A 24,743-nucleotide genomic window follows, 5' to 3' on the forward strand; every position below is an offset into this window, starting at 1 on the left:
AAAACCCATTGAAAATGAAGCTATCATTCACTTGCTTATCATTTTTATATTTTTCATATATTTCTGGTTTTCCTTTTTATTTAAAATGTATGTTTGAGTCACTGGCTCAGTCATATACTTGTTGAAATTTGTTATATACTTGTGCCGTTCGCATCAATTCTTACTTCGATCCATCGCTTACATAATTCATCCGTTTATTTTTGTTGTTAATTACTTTGTTTTTATTGGATTTGTTGTTGTTTGCCCCACATACATATAGCGTAATGTCGGGGCATTAATATCCGAACTTATTTATACTATTTCTTACACATTTCCTGTTGTTTGTTTTGCTTTTCTTGCTGCATATCCGAAATCGCCAATCAAGTTCTCAAAGAAATCGTTCGAATAGGATACCGTCGATGTGTGTCTAAATATATTTTTTTTTTATCAGTTTTCATTATATAATTTTCAACTACTTTTGCATAAAAAAAATTGAGTTACATCTGGGAGTGAAACACAAAAGGTACGGGGCAATTTCATGCGATTTTTTGATTTGGGATTTTTGCAATGTGCTTGGAATTCGTTCAATGCCATTTATGTATTACATAAACATCTAGTATATATCCATGTATATATATATATGTATGCCTGTATGTATATATATACATATATATTTATTTATAATTTATCGCTTTACTCTCGCTCGCTATCTGGCTCTAACTGTATTTATATAATATGCAAATCGCGCTGCGTTTTCTAGTCAATTTCTATTTTCGGAATCTCTCAGTGGAACCGCGAAAAAGTGCAACGAAAATAGAAACCGAAGAATGAACAAAAAAAAAAAAAAAAACATGAATATCGAACACCTAAGACCGCGCTTTAGTTATCGTTTATAGTTAATCGTTAATCGTTAATCGCTCTGTAAATGTCAGTGTGTTTAAATCTATGACTAAACTGTTTCGTTATGCGCGCTATCTCCTTTCTCTTTCGGCTCTCGCCATCTCTGTCTAACTGGCCGACCAACTATCTATCTCGCTCGCTCGCGCTCTCACGGAATTGCGTTGTCCTTTTCCATCCTATTCGTCTTCCGTTTCCGGTCAGGCGGTAATTTCACTTTAACATTATTGCACTCTTAATTCGTGTTTGCTTTCAATAGTTTTCAATATGTTCGTTATAGACATTAACACAATATCTGAATCGAAATACATTATGCATATTTTATATATGTATGTATTGTTCGTATGTCTGTATATCATCTTAATGTTTCGTATGCGGTGTGCATGCACAAATGCACTTACATCTATGCGTATGTTTCACTGTGTAGACTTATGTTTGCAAATAGATACGATTTTTCCACCGGCTCAACATGACTTTGTGTGATAACTTCTAACATTTTTCATATGATTGATTCAAATGGTAACCCTATCAACTACATAGGTGAGATGACTGGAAGTAATGGGATGATTGAGAGAGGTCTGGGATGGAAGCTTTTGGCACTGATGCTCTCACTTTGGGAGAAAGGCGATCGGAGAAGCGTGCTCTCACCTGCAGATTTCAATACAAATTGTGGCTTCAACTGCTTGAAAGCATGCTTTCAAACTTATTGATAGCCCGAGTGTGCCACTAGGCGTCATTGTCTTGAAATCTCCCAGGCTCTTAACACACACATCTCTTTGGGTGTGGAATGTGGAAGATGTGGAATGCGATGCAGGCTGATCGATCTACAAATGAAACCCAAACAAACTGTAGCATACAAAGCATAAGTACACATAGATGTGTTCGCCTATAGATTTTACATGTACCATGTTTCAACATGGCCGTACATTTCTTAAGCGTAGGAAACGAAAAATTTGTGAACATTTCTATTAATTTATTATACATAAAGAAGACAAAAAAAAAAGTAATTAAAACTAAATTGTTTATAAATAAAGCCTAAGCCTAAAAATAGTCCTATAATTTCGATACTCATAAAATATATATATCTTTGTTTTAATATAATACTCTTTGCTAAGAGAGCTTTTGGAGTTAGCAACAAATTGCACTACATTGAAAATACTTTATCAATATCAATTGAATTAAATATAATTAATTATGTATAATTTAGTTAAGCATTCGCATATGTCGATATATAATAATGTATGTTTCTTTTTTCATATAGATGCGTTTAAAATCAAATGCACTTTTCATTGAGCAAAACTCGGTTTCCTTGGCTAGCAGCAAAAAAAAAAAAATATAATTAAAAATATTGTTATTAGATATCTCTGTTTTAGGTTTAACTTTGTTAAATATAATCTGTATAGCTTAATTAACTCTTTCTTGGTTTGGTTGTGTTGTTTTTGTGGTTTTTGCATTACTAGCACCCAGCATGTACATGCTCGAAATAAATTCATGTGATTTGGTTGTGTTTTGGTTTAGATTTGCATCCTTTCTTCACTACACTCGACTAAATATTAATACCTATTTAATAAAATCCTCGACGACAAGGCTGAACTTAAACTTTACTTTTTGGAGCATTGCATCATAACGTGGAGTGATTCACTTTGGATCTCGTTGGTGAAGCTGGTTGTAAACGATGCGACCGCCGTTTCAGTTTCCATGATGCACATAGTATCAAAATTATTTTGCTGCCGCTGCATCGTTTACCACCAACTTTGGATGTTTATATTGTAAATTCTATTATAATCGTGGGCGCCTTCTACGCCTCAAGTGCTTTCAAATCACAACAAAAATGTCTAAAGTGTTTTGTTCTGGCATTTATCGATGAAATTCTGGTGATTTCAAAGCATTGAAGGTTCTTAGTGGCAAGCCGTACTTGAGTATTTGTGACACACACGTCCACAGACACAAAGATACTGACAACACGGATACGGATACGGATACAGCTAATGATAATCATACTGACGCAAAAACAGATACGGTTACGCTTACAGATATAGATTCAAATACAGATACAGATACACTGGCTAAACGGAAGATCGAACTGATTCAAAAACGCTCGCTAGGGTCAACTGAGGGGCAACTGAAATCAGCGGATGGGACCTGATGGGAACTCAAGGACTCAATCACGGACTCGGTTTCGAATTTGGAATACCGCGGGGCGGACGCTCATCTGCCGCCCATGCCGCCGCTGCTACCCAAATGCACTGAAGTCGCTGACATTTCAACTAGTTGACACTGGCGGCGCTCGACAATGACCGCCGCTGGCAGCGACTATTCGAGCGCGGGTCATACGTTCATCGCATAGTACACGGATCCCTGAGCCTGGGCGCCCACGCCCACTCCTCCCACAACCTGTTGTTGTTGCTGCTGCTGCTGTTGCTGCTGTTGCTGCTGTTGCTGTAGCTGCTGCTGCTGCTGTTGCTGCTGCTGCTGTTGCTGCTGTACCGCTGCTGCGGCCGAAGTGGGCGATACCATGGCATTGCAGTCGCTGTGCGATACGGCGGCCGCTCCTTCGGGCACTCCGCGCTCGCTGAATCCTGGCATTCCGCCATCCGGTCCAAATTGATAGTGTCCCTGCATCAGGCGCTGCTGCTGCTGCTGTTGCTGTTGTTGCTGCTGCTGTTGCTGCTGTTGCTGGTGCTGCTGCTGGTGCTGGGCGTAGTGGGCGGCATGGCCACGCCCACTCACCACATGCAACTGCATGCCGGGCAGGGCATAACCGATGGGCACACGAATCGTCTGCTGGGTTACCTGGTAACGGGGAGAAAGTACAAAGTGTTAATAGGTATTCCAAGTTGCAGATATGCCACAAATCCACTCACCTGCTGGTACTCGAGGATGTTCTGGCGCTGGATATGCGCCAGCTTGGGATCACCGCTGCTGCTGGCGGCAAACTGGGAGTAGGTCTCCGCGTTGTACGGAATGAGTACCATGGTCTGGTGGTAGTTGCGCAGCGGAGGAGGCGACTCCGGCCGCCGTGTGGGGCTCCTGGCGAAGTGGCTGCTGTAGCTGCTGTGCTTGCTCTGCTCGATGGCCGTGGCGGTGGCCGTTGCCGTCGCAGTGACACTCTGGCAATTTTGGGCCGCAGCAGCGGCGGCGTACAGCAGTGATGCATCATCGGCACCGCCGACGCCGGACGTGGCGCCCTGCTGGATCATCGTCTGGCGGAACATGGTGCCGGCGGGCAGGGTCTGGTAGTAGGTCTGCTGTATGGCAGCCGCATCCATGGGGAAGCGCTGCTGCTCCCCGGTCTCGCTGTAGAAGCTCCACGTTCGCTGCTCCGTTTTCTGCAGTGCGGCGGCCATTTGTTGCTGCAACTGCTGCTGATGTTGCTGATGCACCGCCTGCTGCTGCTGCTGCTGCTGCTGTTGCTGCTGCTGCTGCTGCTGTTGCTGCTGCTGTTGCTGCTGCTGCTGCTGCTGCTGCTGCTGTAAGTTCTGTGGCACATTCTGCGGCGAGGGATTCTGCTTGAGCGTATTGGGCATGGCATAACCCTTGACCGCATGCTGCACCGGCTGGCTATTGACCACCGTGGGTATGGCCGCACTCAGCTGCTCCTGCATCTGGGCCAGGATTTCGTTGGTCGAACTGAACTTGGGCTTGATGCCACGCACCGATGGACGCTTGTTGAACCCATAGTCATTCTGCTCGTCATCGTCGCTGCTGGCCTGCGATTGACTGGGCTCGGAGCCCGCTCCAGTGTACCGCTTCTTGAGCTGCTCCGTCCGCTTGGCGTCCGCCTGGGCAAAGGCGGCCAGTTCGTCCTGCTCCTGCCGTCCAGCGGCCTCCTGACCCGGTGTTCCGGCAATTACATCGGGCGCCACCTTGCGAGCATCCTCGCCGGCACCGAGTCCTCCTGCACCCACTCCTCCACCAGCGGCAGCCAGTCCTTGGGCCAATCCCTGCGCCGCCATGGCAGCCGCATGCTGTGCAGCCGGATCTCCAGAAGCGGCAGCGGCTGCAGCCGCTCCCAGTAGCTGCCCCATATTGAAGTCAGCTGCCGCAGCGGCGGCGGCATAGTGGGCGGCATGCGCATGCGTGTGGGCGTGGCCATGGGCATGCGGATGAGCGGCAGCTGCGGCGGCCAATGTGTAGTAGGAGGATAGGTCGTCCTTGTTACCAGCCACACAGGCGGTCAGGGGGGCCAACGTGGAGGAGAGGAACTGACGCTTCGGCTCCGTTTGGCGGGGCGGAGTGCGATGGATCTGCGTATGCACCACCGGCACCTGGATGCCCATGCCCAAGTCCGGAGCAGCGGGACAACGGCACTCCTGCGTAGAAATCAACTATAGAACTTGGTAAACAGGTAGACAGGTTGAACACTTACCTGTGGTATGATGACTATGGGATTCTCCTCCATCTCCATGATCTTCTCCTGCTTCTTGTCGCGGTTGAAGATGTCAGCGATCTTCTTGTAGGCCGACGAACCGCTCGAGGAGCTGGACACGGAGCTGCTCGGCGAGAAGCTCTTCTCGCCATTGACGAACTTGTGGGCTTGTCCAGAACCAGGCACCGGATTGGGATTCTCCTCGCCGGCGGGACTGTTGCGCTGGGCCAGCTCATCGGCACGTTCGGCCACTGATTCGGCATCCTCGTCCACAGCTCGCTGCAGTTCCTCGACCAGATCTTCGTCGATGTCGCAGGTCAGCTGCTTGATGCGCTCCTCCAGCGAAATGTCCGATTTGACAGCCTTTTTTCTAAAGGCAAAACAGTTTAATGATATTACTTAGTTACCGAATAAGTAGCTATTACTTACTTAATCAGCGAGCGTCGCAGTATATTGCGCTCCATGCTCCTGCGCAAGGTGTCGGAGTCGCCACAGCTGCCTGGCAGGTGGGTGACCAGGCAGCCAGCCCGTTTGGACTCGTCGAAGGCGCGGAGTGCCTCCGAGGTGAGCACCGGTGCCTGATGGGCTGAGACGCTCGGGAAGAGTTGGCGCACCGCCGAATTGGGACGCAGGGCGTTGTTGAAGAGCGTCGAGTGCTTCTTGATCGGGATCAGTTCGTTGATCTGGTTTTCACTATCATCCAGATCACCGGCCAGGGATTGGGCATCGCTGTCGGTGCCGGCATTCGCCTGATCCTCGGTCACAAATCTCACCGAACGCTTGGTGCCACCACTCTCGTCCTCCGACGTGGTATTGTTCTGATCATCCGACTGCTGCTCAAAATGGCAAGTGTTGGAGTATAAGTAAATATCCATTGCTAGATAACTAAATATCCCAACTGGGTAACTGGGTAGCTCACCTGTGAGATCGAGTCCTGCTTCCATAGTTTGCCGCCCTTGAGGATGCCGCTGATCTGCGTGGGTGAGGTCTCCTTGGGCGGTATGGGTGGTGGTTTCTGCGGCTCGAACTGTTGCTGTTCCGATGCGGATGCCGATGCGGATGCCGACGCGGATGCTGATGCGGTTACTGTTGCGGATGTGGATGCAGATGCCGCTGCTGCTGCCGCAGCTGCTGCTGTTGCACTCGCCTTGGCCGGCAAGGCGGGTGGCAATGTATCGGCTCCACCAGCGGACGCAGCTGCAACCATTGGCGGCGCGGCGGTACCAGGTGCAGGGGCGGATCCAGCGGTCGCCACATCCTCGTGCGCCTCGCGGATGATCCGACGCTCGGTCACTGTGGTCATAGTGGTAATGGTTTCAACAACAAATCGCTTATTTTTCGAGGACTGCTGGCTACTGATGGCCGTAGCTGCCACTGGAACTGGAACTGGAACTGGAACGGGGACCGGGACTTGGGTGGCTGTCCCATAGGTGGAACTGGAGCCGGAGCCGGAGCCGGAGATGGATCCGGAACTGGCCTTGCTACTGCCCGATTCCTTTCTAGCTTTCACCACTAACACGTACAAGCAGATAGCACCACGCAAAACCATTGGAAGGCATTGTTTTTTTCAAAATTGATTATTTTTTATTGAAGGATTGAGATCGATCGATGTCGATGTGGAGTTCGTGAATAACGAATGCTTGATATGTACACGATAATCAAAGAGTTTGGCAAGCGATTTATGGGGCGTTTGGCTGATACTCAAATATCATAGCAAATATTAACGTGAATGGAATCTTAATTTTGAGATAGTGTTATGGGTCTATTTAAAGCGTTTTACAAGATATATACAAACATTAGGAGCATTTTAACTGGGAAACTGGATTTAAAAGCTGAAGCTTCTCACTCTCTCATTAACATATTTATAACATAATTATTTAATAACTATTAAAGATAGATTGTTTTGCGTTACAAAGGGAAATGCTCAATGGCCAATGCTCAGAATGCTCAGATGGGAAATTTCAATAGGAGCGATGACATCCCAATCAAAATCGGAGATCCATGATCTATGAAGTGTGCAATATGGCCATGGAGCGAATGGTTGCGCTTGCTTGCTGTGCACAAATGCATGATAAAGCCAATAAGGACTTGGATACGGATTGCGATATGGATTTGGATAGGTAGGGATTGGTTTGGATGGGGGCTGTGCTGGCTGATGACTTACCTCCAGTGGGCGATGGCTTGTACTGCGATTGCAGCACGTATTTGGGCCGCTCCTCGCCGGCGATGATCTCCTTCTGGGTGATCCGGCGCTCCGGGGAACTGGTGTGCAGCGGCAGAATGGCCACAGCCGGCACTCCCAGTGGACTCATCTCCTCCGGGCACTGCGGGGAGCTGCATTCTGTAATGGGAAAATATTTTATTAGCGAAAGCCAGTTAAGGAAAGACAACTGTCAGTGGTTTATTCCAATTACATGAGCGCTTGAATCATTGGTATGAATAATTATTACAGAAGCTTTATTAAGAAGCTTTAACGTGGCCACCTTGAGTTCCTATATCACATCAAATAAATGATTAATCGGTGGACTTCCGCCTGTTGCTTCTGGGGCGGAAGTGCGCTTGAAGGATCGGTATGGGCATAGCTTTTGATTGCCCAGCACTCTGAGTTTGGAGCATGTTTTGGGCATTTGTATGTAGGGCGATCTGTGGGCTTGTCGCATTCGCGGTTCGTTGGGCGCAACAATTAATGAGGAGTGCGCTCCCTAGTGCCCACAAAAAAAAAAAAACTTGAATAAAATAAACAAAACTCTCCCCTATTTCCCCTATTTTCTTCCGTTTTCCGTGTGTCTCTTTGGCAGCCAATAAAGCGTGACCACCGACATTAATGCAAATGCCAGCCATTTCAAACATCCTTTTACGGGGTTTGGTAACCGATTTGATGCGAGACGATGCGATTCGTTTCGAACCGAAGTCAAGTTGCCGTAAATCAATCAATAGAACAGAATAGAACAGAACAGAAACGAGTCGATGGAAATGCGGGCGACTTGGGCAAACAAACCCCGAAAATGCCATCGAAATTATTTATGGCGCAGAGCCGAAACTTTAGCGATTTCATTTGGTTGCCTACTTCGTCACATTGAAATTATTCCAATAGTTATGGTATTATATGACCAAAATGGCAGTCGTTAGCTATTGATGGACGAATGGTTATGCCGCAAGGTGCCTTTTATTTACTTTAACTAATTGCCAACTTGGAGCTAAGTAAAAGCTAGCGATATTTGAGTAAATAGTCGCGCCTTTGGAGTTCGGGTTGCCATTTGGAGTCCAATAACTCCGATGATGTGTATGCATGTTGGGGCGCTTGGCGTTGTATGTGTATCTGTTGTGTGCTCTTTATTGACACTCCACTGTCCGGCCGTCTGAACGTCTGTGAACCCGACTGCCCCTTCCCCCTTTGCCGTCCAACTTTGCCGAATTAAATTAACTAGAAAATTACAAGAGCAAGTGCAGCGGACCAGCGGCGTAGCAGGAAGCTTTAAAAATGGCGTCCAATTTAAAGGACCCCGAGGCCGATGCTCGCAGGACGAACCGAGCTGAGCTGAGCTGGGCTGGGCTGAACTGAACTGGGCAGGATGTCAACGGGCAACGAGCAACGAATGTTTGCATAAATAATTCATAATTAGATTACACAAAGGCAAACGAAAGCGTTTGTGAATGAAAAGAACGCAACGCAACGCGTCCTCGTTCCCGCGGGATTCCCACTAATTGCATTGCGGCATGGAGTTGGAGCTGGAGCTGGAGCTGGAGTTGGAGTTGTAGTTGAAGTTGAAGTTGGACTTGCAGTTGGATGTGGAGATGGATGTGTAGACATAGTTCTATAGTGGCATGCCTCCCCATCAAATACGGCATCTAGTCATGTACTGGTCTAGTCATATATCAGAACTCAAACACGGCTATGCCCCTTGATGTTTCACCCCTTTCAAAAAGGGGACTACCCATGAATCAACGAATTTTCTCGCAGTGCAGCCACTCACCTGCTTCCTGGAGCTGCTTGGCCGCACATTCGGCGCACTCCGCACACTCGGTGCAAACGCCCTGGAGGTCCTCCTCCGACTGCTGCTGCTGCATGGCTCCATGATGCGGTTGCTGATGCGACTGTTGCTGTTGCTGCTGCTGCTGCTGCTGTTGCTGCTGCTGCTGCTGCTGCTGTTGCTGCTGCTGTTGTTGCTGCTGAGCAGTGCCAACGGGCGGGGGTGGGGGCGGTATCTGACCGCCTGTGGTGTTGCGGGCGGCCAGCATTGCGGCACGCTGCTGCTGCAGCCGCTGGATGACCTGCAGCTGCTGCAGGTGCTGCGCCCCGAAGATGTGACCGCTGAGGGCGCCGCCGAGCGTGTTCTTCAGACTGCTGTCCTTGTAGCCGTCGGGCGGACTGAGTGCCGCATCGTCGACGAACTCAATTGGTGGCTGATATTTGGGACTCTGGATGGAGAGGGATAGAAAACATAACCAAATTAGATGGAGGTAAGTATGGTAAGTGAATAATGCTCGTAAGCCGAGTTGCATCACCGCAAATTAAGCTAATTGAGTTGTATGCTTGTATGGCAGCAGCGTGTCCTTGCGCACATCTAGTACATCCTATATGCAAGTGCTTGTGCATGGACAGGATCCAAGGACTGGGATGACGAAGTGGGCGCCATAAATCAGCGTTAAGCCCGTGCTTTCTGCTTCTGCCACTGTGAAATATATCCATGCCCCTAATGGCATAGTTAGCCACATATCTGATGGATATATTTCAACTGCAGATATGGCGATGCCTACATGGCCAGTGGAATGCGCTGTGTTTGGGCCACTAATGGCGATAGGACACACTGAGCGGTATGGGAAATGACTTATTTTCTTTTCAGTTATACTCGTATTACTTTGTACTTTATTTTATGAAAAGTACATATTTCCATATTTAATGTTTACAAGTTGCCTGTTACCTTTACGTAATATATCATTTTCTATGACACCAGCAAGAAATGCACATCTCTTTCGCCGTAATCTGTGCACTTTTCCATCTGAAGAGTCGGAGGAAGTGGTAACAAAAGGCCAGAAATCTTGTTCTCAGAGAACGAAGGGAGAAGCCATAAAGAGTTGTGGTGCACATGTAAAAGTTGCCAGCGATTTCGAACTCCATTCTGCCGGAATTCCCCCGGGAACTGCCAAAATCCTCCTGTTTATTTGCAACTGCATCTGGCTGCAATGTCTAGACAAGGATCCCAATGTTCTTCCTCTATGCATTTTCAATTTTTCCATTATTATTTTGTTCTTTTTCGGGGGAGGGGTGTAACCTGGTGCCAAGTCCTGTCATAACTCTGCCTTGAGAGGCGAAAACTTTTGCATAAATACGGCGTATTCTTTCTCCGGCCAAGGATGTGGCCAGCTAACTGTCTGTGTGTGTTATGCAACGTGCTCGGCAAACTTGTTACACACACTAAATGCATATTAAACTCTTCAGAGCGCCCACACACACACACCCGCACACTCAAACACACACACACACACTCAGACGCATCAAGGAGGGGACATGCTCAAGAAGCGCCAAGTCAAGTACATTGGCCGCCCACACTGAGAAAAATAAACACAACAAAAAGTGGAAGTGAAAACGAAAGTTGAATTTTAAAAAAAATTTTTTTCAATTTCGAAAATAGTGTTTCTGCGACTATAAATATCAGTATTTTAATCATAACTTTCGAAATATTGGTCCAATCATGGAATGTCATACCTCGTTGAGTTCGTAACTTAATTTCCAATCAAACTATGTTCAAAAATGAAAGTTGAATTAAAAAAAATGTTCCAATTTTTGACCATGATTTTTGAATGTTTGCAGAAAATCGTGTTTCTGCGAGAATGAAAGATTGAAAAATAGTAAACAATATAATATCCTTTTGGACACCTTTCAGACTTTGAATCTATACAGCTTTTCATATACATTTTAGATACACTGCAATATTTTAAACGACCTTGCTTAAAAGCTGTTCACACTACTTTATAGTCCTACCTAACATTCTATTAATTCCCTACTTTAAGTTACACACGAATATTCATTACATATTCAAGCTATTTTTGGGGTAACCTAAAGAAAGAGGTCCTTGAAAACTTGTTAAGTCTTTTATCCGCATTGCTGAGAGAAGGGCTTAAATTACATATCTCAGACACACTCATTTGAGACGTACGAGAATCCAGATTCCAGAAATGCCCCGCCATATAAATTGTACTCTTGACTTAAAAATGATTTCTTTTTTTGCCGATGCACTCTCGGTCGTGGCTCTCAGACAGGACCCTGCCAGGACATCAGGACATCGTGGCATCGTGGCATCAGTGGAGGGCCGAAGTAGATAAGCAAAAAAGCGGCGCACTCGAGTGTCGCTTATGTGGCAGCAAATTGAAATTTAAACGCAACTCGAGGGCCGCTCAGGATCGATACGAGTGTCGAGGTGAGAGTGGCAATGATGGCATATTATGGTATGGTGTGATACGCAGGGGGGGTATGGTGGTGTGATATGAAGGAGAAGGATATATAATGATTGCGATGCTAGGAAGGAAGGAATGTCCGAATATTGGCGGCAACTTTCCAGCATGTGCTTAACACACATAACGCCTTATGTTCCATCACGATAGGGCGCAATTCATAAAACAATCTATCACACAGACTTGAATGGTTGTTGCCTGTTTTCGCCATCCTTATGAAGGGGGTGAAGTGATGGGGGAGGGTGGTGGGGGGGAGAGGGGGATTCGACAACAATGTCACTGGTTGTTACTGCAGTTTCGAGTTACTGGCACAAGAAAAGCATTTTGTATAAAAGTTCTTAAGTGATTTATACACACTTGCCAATAGAGAATGCGAGGACAAACTCGCAGCTATTATGTACGTGCACCCATACACACTCACATACATCCTTACAACAAGAATGTGTGTATCTCAATGGATGATGTGATGTAGAAATGTGGGCGTGGATTGGGTGTCCTGCGGCTTGACTCCTACTTGACTGCCACTTGGGCGGGAGAAACGAGGACAACACTGTGGCTGCTCTGCTGTTCTGCTGCTCTGCTGTCCTTTTGTTTTCTTCAAATTCTACACCCTCACACACGCACTCACACAAACACACACACACATAAACTGTGATAACACACAAAAGTTGGACAGCGTTTGGCGTAATTAACATGAAAAGCGGCATGGCTAAGATGAAGGCCCATTTCCACATCCATCACGTCACACTGCTGGCGAGGAGATAACGAACAAATCGCTGAATTGAAAAGGAAAATAAACTTCGGGCTTTTCCTAATTGCGAATATTGTGCGACAAGGATTACATCTCGGAGTTTTTGGAGTGTGCGAAAGCAAGAGATAAGCCAGTTAAAGTTCAGGGTTTAGTTCATTATTTTCAGTTTTTCCCAAAAAGAGTGGCACATCAAACAGGAAACTGCACCAATTTAAATAACTAACTAACTAAAAGGCAGAAGTACAAATTGGTTTAAGTTCAAATAGTGCGTACTTACAATTTTCAACCTATTAAAAATGACTTTGATTGCCTTTCTGTGAGTTGGAAGACGATGTGCCGCTTGGTAAAAATGCAGTTGCCTCTAACGAGCTGTGTTGCAAGGGGAATACTAAGTAAATATAAAAATCAACAAGGTTTCGAACTTCAAATTGACAACAGCACGACATCAGCCGGCAAAAAAGCGCTGCACCCAAAGCCAACTGGCAGTTGGAGGCGAAGAGCGAAGTGAGTAATAAACCAATTTAAGTTGGCGACCCCCAGTGAAATGGGATAGTTAAAAGACCGAGGTCCGTTTCAGGTTGCCCTCATTAGCCAAGGCAAAACGGTGGCCCAGACCACCACCAGCACCACCAGCACCACATCGAAACCCAAGTCCAAGCACCGCCAAGCAACTGGAACTCGGCGAGGAGGGAGACAGCTAATCAGCTTATACTCGGAATCGGAATCGGACTGGTTCTCCGGGAAGGAAGTGCGATGGGCTTCTTAAAGGCTGAAATCGGCAAAAATTCAGTTTTTTCGCATTTCGACAAATTTGCAAAAAAAAATGGCAAAAAATTATGATTTCCTTTTTTAAACACGTGTCTTCGTGAATTTTGTTACGAATTCAACGAGGTATGGCAATCCATACCTATTTTTGTTGCTATCGAAAAAAAACTGATAATTTGTATCAAAAAATAAACAAAAAAAAAAATTATAAAAAATCGCATATTTCAATCGGCGTTTTCGCCATAATTTGGTCGAAAATAAGCGCACAGCTAAAATGAAGACTGTTTTGTGCTGCTAACAAACATATCTAACTATGTGTATCCCTCCTTTTTTGATTTTCCAAAAAAAAAAATTTAACAAATTTTCGCATTTTCGATAAGGGGTACCATCATCAAAATTTGCAAAAAATTAGCTTTTCAATGTATGTACATGGATCGATAGGGAATTTTGTTACGAATTCAACGAGGTATGGCATTCCACTTTTGGACAACTATTTTTGTTGCTATCGAAAAAAAACTGATTATTTTTTATCAAAAAATCGAAAAAAAAGAATTTTGTAAAAAGTCGGATATTTTAATCGGCGTTTTTGCAATAACTTGGTCAAAAATGGGCGCACAGCAATTAAAGCTGAGCAATTTTCACAGTTTGTTAATCTTAACTAGAAGTCCGCGCTTATAATTAATTTTCCTTTTGCCATCCAAACTGTGGACAGTCGTTTTCCAAGAGGGGCACTTTTTATCGCCGGCTAAGTGTTGACCAGGTCATCCTCCACATCCTGACGCCCTGATTGACCAAGTTTGACACCAAATATCTGCGTGCCAGTGTGCGTGTGCGTGTGTGTGTGCGTGTGTGTGTGTGTGTGTGTAGGTGTGAGCGACGTCTGCCCCAAATCCTCTTAAATGCCAAGGCATTTGCCGTTGGCCGCTCTCGGTAGAATCGTCCTGGCTTAGTCCTGACTCTTTAGCAGTCAATAATAAACTAGGATACGCCGGTGTGACTGTGACTTGCTGAGAGTGTGTGTTGGTGTGCTTTAATGCATCATTTAAGCTGTAATCTGTCTTGAAGCTAAGCTCTACTATCAACGCACTCGGCAGGGAAATAGATACGGTGAGCGATTGTGGACACCTGGCCACCTGTCACCCATCCACTTCTAAAAACTTGATCTCTTTATAGAAAATTTTAGTTTTAAAACAGATAGTGTTTTTTAATTGCATTAAAAAAGAGCCGTTGTAGAGCAGAAATCTATTTTATTTTAGAATGTCAGGAAGTGGCCAACGATCATTTCGATTTTAGTAGCCACCCACTGCTAATTATGATTGCCTGGTGCATAAAACAATGAAATGTTCCAAAAACCGGATTTTTAAGCTGAGTTTTGGTGGTAAAATTGAGAGATTCTCGATTTCACATATCAGGCAAACAGAAATGTCAGTAAGTGGATAACGATCATTTCGATTTTAATAGCCACCTACTGCTAATTATGATTGCCTGGTGCATAAAACAACGAAATGTCCCAAAAACCGGACATTTAATCCGAGTTTTGTTCGAAAAATGAAGATATTTCGAATTTCAGATACCAGCCGAACAGAAATGTCAGTAAGTGGCCATCGATCATTGCGATTTTAATAACCACCTACTGCTAATTATGATTGCCTGGTGCATAAAACAACGAAATGTCCCAAAAACCGGACATTTAATCCGAGTTTTGTTCGAAAAATGAAGATATTTCGAATTTCAGATACCAGGCAAACAGAAAGGTCAGTAAGTGGATAACGATCATTTCGATTTTAATAGCCACCTACTGCTAATTATGATTGACTGGTGCATAAAACAATAAAATGTCCCAAAAACCGGACTTTAAAGCCGAGTTTTGGAGGTGAAATTGAGAGATTCTCGATTTCAGATACCAGGCAAACAGAAATGTCAGTAAGTGGCCAACGATCATTTCGATTTAAGTAGCCACCTACTGCTAATAATGATTGCCTGGTGCATAAAACAACGAAATGTCCCAAAAACCGGACATTTAATCCGAGTTTTGTTCGAAAAATTAAGACATTTCGAATTTCAGATACCAGCCGAACAGAAATGTCAGTAAGTGGCCAACGATCATTTCGATTTTAGTAGCCACCTACTGCTAATTATGATTGCCTGGTGCATAAAACAACGAAATGTGCCAAAAACCCGACTTTTAAGTCGAGTTTTGTTCGAAAAATGAAGACATTTCGAATTTCAGATACCAGCCGAACAGAAATGTCAGTAAGTGGCCAACGATCATTTCGATTTTAGTAGCCACCTACTGCTAATTATGATTGCCTGGTGCATAAAACAACGAAATGTGCCAAAAACCCGACTTTTAAGCCGAGTTTTGTTCGAAAAATGAAGATATTTCGAATTTCAGATACCAGCCGAACAGAAATGTCAGTAAGTGGCCAACGATCATTGCGATTTTAATAACCACCTACTGCTAATTATGATTGCCTGGTGCATAAAACAACGAAATGTGCCAAAAACCGGACATTTAATCCGAGTTTTGTTCGAAAAATGAAGACATTTCGAATTTCAGATACCAGCCGAACAGAAATGTCAGTAAGTGGCCAACGATCATTTCGATTTTAGTAGCCACCTACTGCTAATTATGATTGCCTGGTGCATAAAACAACGAAATGTGCCAAGAACCGGAAATTTAATCCGATTTTTGTTCGAAAAATGAAGACATTTCGAATTTCAGATACCAGGCAAACAGAAATGTCAGTAAGTGGCCAACGATCATTTCGATTTTAGTAGCCACCTACTGCTAATTATGATTGCCTGGTGCATAAAACAACGAAATGTGCCAAAAACCCGACTTTTAAGCCGAGTTTTGTTCGAAAAATGAAGATATTTCGAATTTCAGATACCAGCCGAACAGAAATGTCAGTAAGTGGCCAACGATCATTTCGATTTTAGTAGCCACCTACTGCTAATTATGATTGCCTGGTGCATAACACAACGAAATGTGCCAAGAACCGGAAATTTAATCCGATTTTTGTTCGAAAAATGAAGACATTTCGAATTTCAGATACCAGCCGAACAGAAATGTCAGTAAGTGGCCAACGATCATTGCGATTTTAATAACCACCTACTGCTAATTATGATTGCCTGGTGCATAAAACAACGAAATGTGCCAAAAACCCGACTTTTAAGCCGAGTTTTGTTCGAAAAATGAAGATATTTCGAATTTCAGATACCAGCCGAACAGAAATGTCAGTAAGTGGCCAACGATCATTGCGATTTTAATAACCACCTACTGCTAATTATGATTGCCTGGTGCATAAAACAACGAAATGTGCCAAAAACCGGACATTTAATCCGAGTTTTGTTCGAAAAATGAAGACATTTCGAATTTCAGATACCAGCCGAACAGAAATGTCAGTAAGTGGCCAACGATCATTTCGATTTTAGTAGCCACCTACTGCTAATTATGATTGCCTGGTGCATAAAACAACGAAATGTGCCAAGAACCGGAAATTTAATCCGATTTTTGTTCGAAAAATGAAGACATTTCGAATTTCAGATACCAGGCAAACAGAAATGTCAGTAAGTGGCCAACGATCATTTCGATTTTAGTAGCCACCTACTGCTAATTATGATTGCCTGGTGCATAAAACAACGAAATGTGCCAAAAACCCGACTTTTAAGTCGAGTTTTGTTCGAAAAATGAAGACATTTCGAATTTCAGATACCAGCCGAACAGAAATGTCAGTAAGTGGCCAACGATCATTTCGATTTTAGTAGCCACCTACTGCTAATTATGATTGCCTGGTGCATAAAACAACGAAATGTGCCAAAAACCCGACTTTTAAGCCGAGTTTTGTTCGAAAAATGAAGATATTTCGAATTTCAGATACCAGCCGAACAGAAATGTCAGTAAGTGGCCAACGATCATTGCGATTTTAATAACCACCTACTGCTAATTATGATTGCCTGGTGTATAAAACAACGAAATGTGCCAAAAACCGGACATTTAATCCGAGTTTTGTTCGAAAAATGAAGACATTTCGAATTTCAGATACCAGCCGAACAGAAATGTCAGTAAGTGGCCAACGATCATTGCGATTTTAATAACCACCTACTGCTAATTATGATTGCCTGGTGTATAAAACAACGAAATGTGCCAAAAACCGGACATTTAATCCGAGTTTTGTTCGAAAAATGAAGACATTTCGAATTTCAGATACCAGCCGAACAGAAATGTCAGTAAGTGGCCAACGATCATTTCGATTTTAGTAGCCACCTACTGCTAATTATGATTGCCTGGTGCATAACACAACGAAATGTGCCAAAAACCCGACTTTTAAGTCGAGTTTTGTTCGAAAAATGAAGACATTTCGAATTTCAGATACCAGCCGAACAGAAATGTCAGTAAGTGGCCAACGATCATTTCGATTTTAGTAGCCACCTTCTGCTAATTATGATTGCCTGGTGCATAAAACAACGAAATGTGCCAAATACCCGACTTTTAAGCCGAGTTTTGTTCGAAAAATGAAGATATTTCGAATTTCAGATACCAGCCGAACAGAAATGTCAGTAAGTGGCCAACGATCATTGCGATTTTAATAACCACCTACTGCTAATTATGATTGCCTGGTGCATAAAACAACGAAATGTGCCAAAAACCGGACATTTAATCCGAGTTTTGTTCGAAAAATGAAGACATTTCGAATTTCAGATACCAGCCGAACAGAAATGTCAGTAAGTGGCCAACGATCATTTCGATTTTAGTAGCCACCTACTGCTAATTATGATTGCCTGGTGCATAAAACAACGAAATGTGCCAAGAACCGGAAATTTAATCCGATTTTTGTTCGAAAAATGAAGACATTTCGAATTTCAGATACCAGGCAAACAGAAATGTCAGTAAGTGGCCAACGATCATTTCGATTTTAGTAGCCACCTACTGCTAATTATGATTGCCTGGTGCATAACACAACGAAATGTGCCAAGAACCGGAAATTTAATCCGATTTTTGTTCGAAAAATGAAGACATTTCGAATTTCAGATACCAGCCGAACAGAAATGTCAGTAAGTGGCCAACGATCATTGCGATTTTAATAACCACCTACTGCTAATTATGATTGCCTGGTGCATAAAACAACGAAATGTGCCAAAAAACCCGACTTTTAAGCCGAGTTTTGTTCGAAAAATGAAGATATTTCGAATTTCAGATACCAGCCGAACAGAAATGTCAGTAAGTGGCCAACGATCATTGCGATTTTAATAACCACCTACTGCTAATTATGATTGCCTGGTGCATAACACAACGAAATGTGCCAAGAACCGGAAATTTAATCCGATTTTTGTTCGAAAAATGAAGACATTTCGAATTTCAGATACCAGGCAAACAGAAATGTCAGTAAGTGGCCAACGATCATTTCGATTTTAGTAGCCACCTACTGCTAATTATGATTGCCTGGTGCATAAAAAAACGAAATGTCCCAAAAACCGGACATTTAATCCGAGTTTTGTTTGAAAAATGAAGACATTTCGAATTTCAGATACCAGCCGAACAGAAATGTCAGTAAGTGGCCAACGATCATTGCGATTTTAATAACCACCTACTGCTAATTATGATTGCCTGGTGCATAAAACAACGAAATGTGCCAAAAAACCCGACTTTTAAGCCGAGTTTTGTTCGAAAAATGAAGATATTTCGAATTTCAGATACCAGCCGAACAGAAATGTCAGTAAGTGGCCAACGATCATTGCGATTTTAATAACCACCTACTGCTAATTATGATTGCCTGGTGCATAAAACAACGAAATGTGCCAAAAACCCGACTTTTAAGCCGAGTTTTGTTCGAAAAATGAAGATATTTCGAATTTCAGATACCAGCCGAACAGAAATGTCAGTAAGTGGCCAACGATCATTGCGATTTTAATAACCACCTACTGCTAATTATGATTGCCTGGTGCATAAAACAACGAAATGTGCCAAAAAACCCGACTTTTAAGCCGAGTTTTGTTCGAAAAATGAAGATATTTCGAATTTCAGATACCAGCCGAACAGAAATGTCAGTAAGTGGCCAACGATCATTGCGATTTTAATAACCACCTACTGCTAATTATGATTGCCTGGTGTATAAAACAACGAAATGTGCCAAAAACCGGACATTTAATCCGAGTTTTGTTCGAAAAATGAAGACATTTCGAATTTCAGATACCAGCCGAACAGAAATGTCAGTAAGTGGCCAACGATCATTTCGATTTTAGTAGCCACCTACTGCTAATTATGATTGCCTGGTGCATAACACAACGAAATGTGCCAAGAACCGGAAATTTAATCCGATTTTTGTTCGAAAAATGAAGACATTTCGAATTTCAGATACCCGGCAAACAGAAATGTCAGTAAGTGGCCAACGATCATTTCGATTTTAGTAGCCACCTACTGCTAATTATGACTGCCTGGTGCATAAAACAACGAAATGTCCCAAAAACCGGACATTTAATCCGAGTTTTGGTGGTAAAATTGAGAAATTCTGGATTTCAGATACCAGGCAAACAGAAATCACTGAAAAGCTAATTTTTTGCAAATTTTGATGATGGTACCCCTTATCGAAAATGCGAAAATTTGTTAAATTTTTTTTTTTAGAAAATCAAAAAAGGGGGGATACACATAGTTAGCTATGTTTGTTAGCAGCACAAAACAGTCTTCATTTTAGCTGTGCGCCAATTTTCGACAAAATTATGGCGAAAACGCCGATTAAAATATCCGACTTTTTACAAAATTCTTTTTTTCGATGTTTTGATACAAAATAATCAGTTTTTTTTCGATAGCAACAAAAATAGTTGTCCAAAAGTAGAATGCCATACCTCGTTGAATTCGTAACAAAATTCCCTATCGATCCATGTACATACATTGAAAAGCTAATTTTTTGCACAAATTTTCGCATTTTCGATAAGGGGTACCATCATCAAAATTTGCAAAAAATTAGCTTTTCAGTGTATGTACATGGATCAAAAATGGGCGCACAGCAAAAATGAAGACTGTTTTGTGCTGCTAACAAACATAGCTAACTATGTGTATCCCTGCTTTTTTGATTTTCCAAAAAAAAAAATTTAACAAATTTTCGCATTTTCGATAAGGGGTACCATCATCAAAATTTGCAAAAAATTAGCTTTTCAATGTATGTACATGGATCGATAGGGAATTTTGTTACGAATTCAACGAGGTATGGCATTCTACTTTTGGACAACTATTTTTGTTGCTATCGAAAAAAAACTGATTATTTTTTATCAAAAAATCGAAAAAAAAGAATTTGGTAAAAAGTCGGATATTTTAATCGGCGTTTTTGCAATAACTTGGTCAAAAATGGTGGCACAGCTAATATAAAGACTGTTTTGTGCTGCTAATAAACTTAGCTAACTATGTCTATCCCTACTTTTTCGAAGACATTATTACTTAACCACTTTATGAATATAAGATACGGCAATTTAATAGTCAAGGGATAAAATCAAGACCCTAAGCAAAAGTGCGATATATCCAAGTGGAAGTAAATCCTATGATGTGAAACACACACAGATGCTTGGAGATTAGGTTTCGTAGGACCTTAAGATCCTTTGGGAACTCACCTGTGGCGTCCTGCCCTCGCCCGCCTCGGCAGGATTGACGGCATAGTTGCACTGGCAGCCCTCCTCGCAGCAGAGACGCACCAGCTCGTGTTCGCCGCAGGTGCATGGCTCCTCGTCCTCCTCGTCGTAGGCGCAATCTTCGCGGATTAGGATTATGTAGTCGGCCTCAAAGAACTCGTTGCGCGTCTCATCGAAGACGACGCGATTCTTGCGGGCCGGTGGCGGTCGATTTGGCTTCTTGAGCAGGCCGCGCAACTGACCATTGACCTCGCGCATCTTGTGGCCGCTGGTCAGGTGGGTGGGTTGTGGGATTCGATGATCAGGATCCAGGCGATCAGGATCTGGATGGGCTGCTGTAACGCTAACGATGCCTCTGGCGCAAGTGGACGTGTTCTGATCCCGGCTGGCTAGGCACTCATGGCACTGGCAGGCTCTTTCGCAATCAAACTCTTCCTGGCTATCGCAATTCGTATTCGAATTGGAATTGGAATTGGAATCGGAATTGGAATTTGTATCGCAATCGGAATAGGTTTCGTATAGTAAGTATTCCTGTTGCTGCTCGCTAACGAACTCGGCCAGCAGTTCGTCGTAGCACTGGAAACTACTGCTGGTGCCACCGATACCGATATCCGGCTGTTTCCGGTTCCGGTTGGAATTTAGATGTTGCCACTGCAATTGGCGAGCGGCCTTCAGATACTCGCTAAACCGCTGCACATCGAACTCGCTCAGCGATGTGCCAAAATCACCGGCCTCCTTGCAACTCCGCTGTGCTGGCACAAAGGCAGAGCGCCTCAGGCAATCCTCCGTGGACGAAGCGTGCAATTGCTCCTCGCAATCCGTTTCGATTTCAATCACCACTTGGTCCTGGTAGTGGTTCTCCGTCTCCGTCTGCGTCTCCGCCTTCGTCGCCGCCTTCTCGATCCTGCGCACTGGCCACTCGGAGTGCGTATTCAGCACGTAATGTTGCTCCTTGGCTTTTTCAGCTGTTTGTCTGTCGCTCGCGATTGTTTCGCTTTCATTTGGCAATGCTAGATGCGCTGGTAGAATGCCATCCACATTTAATTGAATTGCACTTGGGTCCGCGATAATTGCTGCAATCGCCTTATTGTCTACGCCTTGAGTGGATTGGGTTTGGTGTTGGTGTTGGGATTGGGGTGGTTGGGGTTGGGATTGTTGGCTGGTATTGCTATCGGTATCTGGGGGTAGTTTCTTTGTTATGCTTATTGTTTGTTGCTCCTGCTGCTGCTGCTGCTGCTGCTGTTGTTGTTGTGGTCTCAAGGATGCCTTTACACAATCAATGTTACTACTACTGGCCACGCGTCCCTGAAAATTGTACTGCAGTCGCTTTAAGCGCTGACTAGCAACAAAATCCTCGCCCAAATCGTGCTCAAAATCGATGAGATCCTGCTCAATACAGCTTGTTGCTACTGTTGCTGCTACTGCAGTTGCTCCTGTTTCTACTGCTGCTGCACCTGCTCCTACTCCTGCTGCTGATGGTACTGTATTGCCCACCAAGGATTCGCAATCGATGAGCTTCTCCTCGGATGTTGCACTTAAATCGCTGGGCTTTGACTGTTTGCCGTTGTCATTGCATGTTGCTGCTGTATCTGGTATGCTGCTCCTCACGTAATCCAGAGGCCAGGAACTTTTTTGTGGGCGGACAGCAGCAATGCCAGCGACATTATCAACGACACCACATCCAGTCAAGGATGAGTTGCTGCTGGCTGGTGGCTCGTGGGCTTGCTGAGCTTGCTGGGTGTCTTGGGGGCAAGGAGGTGGCTGTGAATATGGCAATGACAATGGCGCCTGCCCCGCCTCCTGCTGCTCCTCCTGCTGCTGCTCCTTTTTGGAGCTTAAGGCTGCTGCTGCTGCTGTTGCTGTTGCTACTGTTACTAGTGATGCTGCTGCTAGTGCGGCTGCATCTATTTCAACACTTTCACTGGGATAAAAAAAATGATGTGGCCCGCGAGCAGGCAACGCGCTTTGCCTGATTTTTTGCACAAATTTTTCTGTACGTCGCGCGTCGTCGTCGTCGTCGTGGTCGTGGTTGTTGTCGTTGTCGTTGTTGGTGTCGTTGTCGTCGTCGTTGTGGCTGCCAATATTGTCGCCAGTTTGGCCAACGCTTTGCGACGACTTTTCCCTGGACTTTGGGCCACTTTCAGGCACGTTGCGTGTGCCACAAGGACTGGGGCAATTGATTTCCACTGATTTTTCACTGGACTCAATCAATTTGCACAGCTTTTGGCCAGAATTCGTTGACGTTTGGCTGCTGCTACTGCTGCTGCTGCTGCTTGCTGACTTGTGTAGCTGCTGCCTCTGCTGCTCAGCTGCGACGACTGCTGCTGCTGCTGCTGCTGCCACAAGGTTGGCTTTGAAAAGCTCACTGCCAATTGTAGGTATTGAGCAGGCGCTGCTCCCCCTCTTGCTGTTGTTGTTGCTGCTGCTGTTGTTGCTGCTGCTGTTGTTGTTGCTGCTGCTGTTGTTGTTGCTGCTGCTGCCTACTGTCACATTGGGTGGTTGCAGGTATGCGCCTGCGCTCACGCTCTGCCTCTCATGCTCGAGTTGCGCGTACTCACATTTCGTGGCCACTTCCGTTGCTGTGTTGTCGCCAGAGTTGTCGATGTTGCAGCTATTGTTGCCGCTGTTGTTGCTGCTGTTGTTGTCGCTCTTGTTGCTGCTATTGTTGTTGCTGTCGCCCTTGTTGTTGCCAGTGTATTCAGCAGGCGCACGCGCCTCCACCGCAACTATCGCCGAGTGGCACTGCTGACGCAGCTCGTCATGCACGGCAGCAACATTGTCGCGTGAGTTGCGTGCCTCGCATGCCAAGTGGCCAGAAAGCCCGCAATTTGGGCCTAGTCCACCACCAGATGTATTGGCCATAGATGCTGCTGCCACTGCTGCTGCTGCTGCCACTGCTGCCTGATTATCCTTGCCACCGGTTCTCATTTTGCCACCGCCGCATATCGGCTCATTTGCCAATGCCAGCGTCAACATGTCCACAATCAGCATGATCGCTTGGCATAAACCATCAGCGAAAAGTGGGCTATCAGTTATTCCAGTGAGTTTTTTGGCTGGGAGTTTTTACTATGGCCAGTTCCCACCAGCAGGAACAAAGCCGCCCAATGAAAAACACCAGTTGAATTTTCCACCTTCGCTTATGCTTTGCATAAATTACAAGAAAATTTCACACACACTCACACACGAGAGCCCGGGAAATTTCATTATTGTCCGTGGCACTTGTCGTTGGCGAACAGGTGCGCAGGGTCAGTCGAGCGCATCCTGTTTGTCCCCAGGACCAGATAGTAGTCGTTATTATCTTTTTGTTGTTTTTTTTTTATATTGTTTTGCTGTTGCTGCTTTTGTTTTTGGGGGTTGACTGTGTGCGGTGCGGTGTGTGTTGCACGTTACGCGCCACTGCAGCCAAACAAAAAGCCAGCGAAAACACCACCGGCACAAAAAAACGGAACATAAACAAAATGCGAACAAAAATTATCAAGCTAGTTATTTAATTTTCTTCCCGGTTTTCGGTTTCTTGGTAAAAATGGGTGGGTTGTTTATTTTTTGTCGTTACTCGTATAGTTTTTCTTGTTAAACGCACGACGCACGTCCGAACGCGAATCGTGACGGAAGTCGACTGAGCAAACGCAGAGCGACTCGACGGAAAATTAAGCCGTCTTCGTCGCGATCTCGGCCTTTTTCTCTGCCAGCGGAGCACAGTGGGTTGCTTCGCTAGAACGCAGGTTATAAGTAAACGGGAAAGGTATGAGAAATATGAAAGCTCTGCAGATGATCAAGATAGGCAATGCACTAAGTCAACTCTTAAGATGTATTTCAAGTCACCGGATGACGAAAGGTGTTTGAAGATCAATGCTGCCAGACTCAGAGAATGTATGTACATGTACATAATGAAAATTGTTTTACTTT

At 44.5% G+C, this 24,743-nt stretch overlaps 1 protein-coding gene across 3 annotated transcripts; it reads right to left on the reverse strand.

Moving 5' to 3' along the window:
* Positions 1-36: 36 nt before the first annotated feature.
* LOC120456053 (RNA polymerase II degradation factor 1) lies at positions 37-23,828 on the reverse strand. Of its 3 annotated transcripts, none has more exons than XM_039642632.2 (8): positions 20,820-23,828; positions 9,220-9,664; positions 7,410-7,586; positions 6,165-6,538; positions 5,675-6,078; positions 5,246-5,615; positions 3,741-5,189; positions 37-3,669 (listed from the first exon to the last, which is right to left on the reverse strand). In XM_039642632.2, exons 1-8 carry the CDS (start codon positions 23,826-23,828, stop codon positions 3,205-3,207), a joined length of 6,693 nt encoding a protein of 2,230 aa, XP_039498566.1. In that variant the 3' UTR covers positions 37-3,204. The 3 variants fall into 3 exon arrangements, with proteins under 3 accessions (XP_039498566.1, XP_039498565.1, XP_039498567.1); XM_039642631.2 differs by having other exon boundaries at positions 6,165-6,757; XM_039642633.2 differs by lacking the exons at positions 9,220-9,664; positions 20,820-23,828 and adding an exon at positions 7,660-8,020 and having other exon boundaries at positions 6,165-6,757.
* Positions 23,829-24,743: the final 915 nt, after the last annotated feature.

Source organism: Drosophila santomea, chromosome X (genome assembly GCF_016746245.2).
Source record: "Drosophila santomea strain STO CAGO 1482 chromosome X, Prin_Dsan_1.1, whole genome shotgun sequence".
Classification (NCBI taxonomy): Eukaryota; Metazoa; Arthropoda; class Insecta; order Diptera; family Drosophilidae; genus Drosophila; species Drosophila santomea.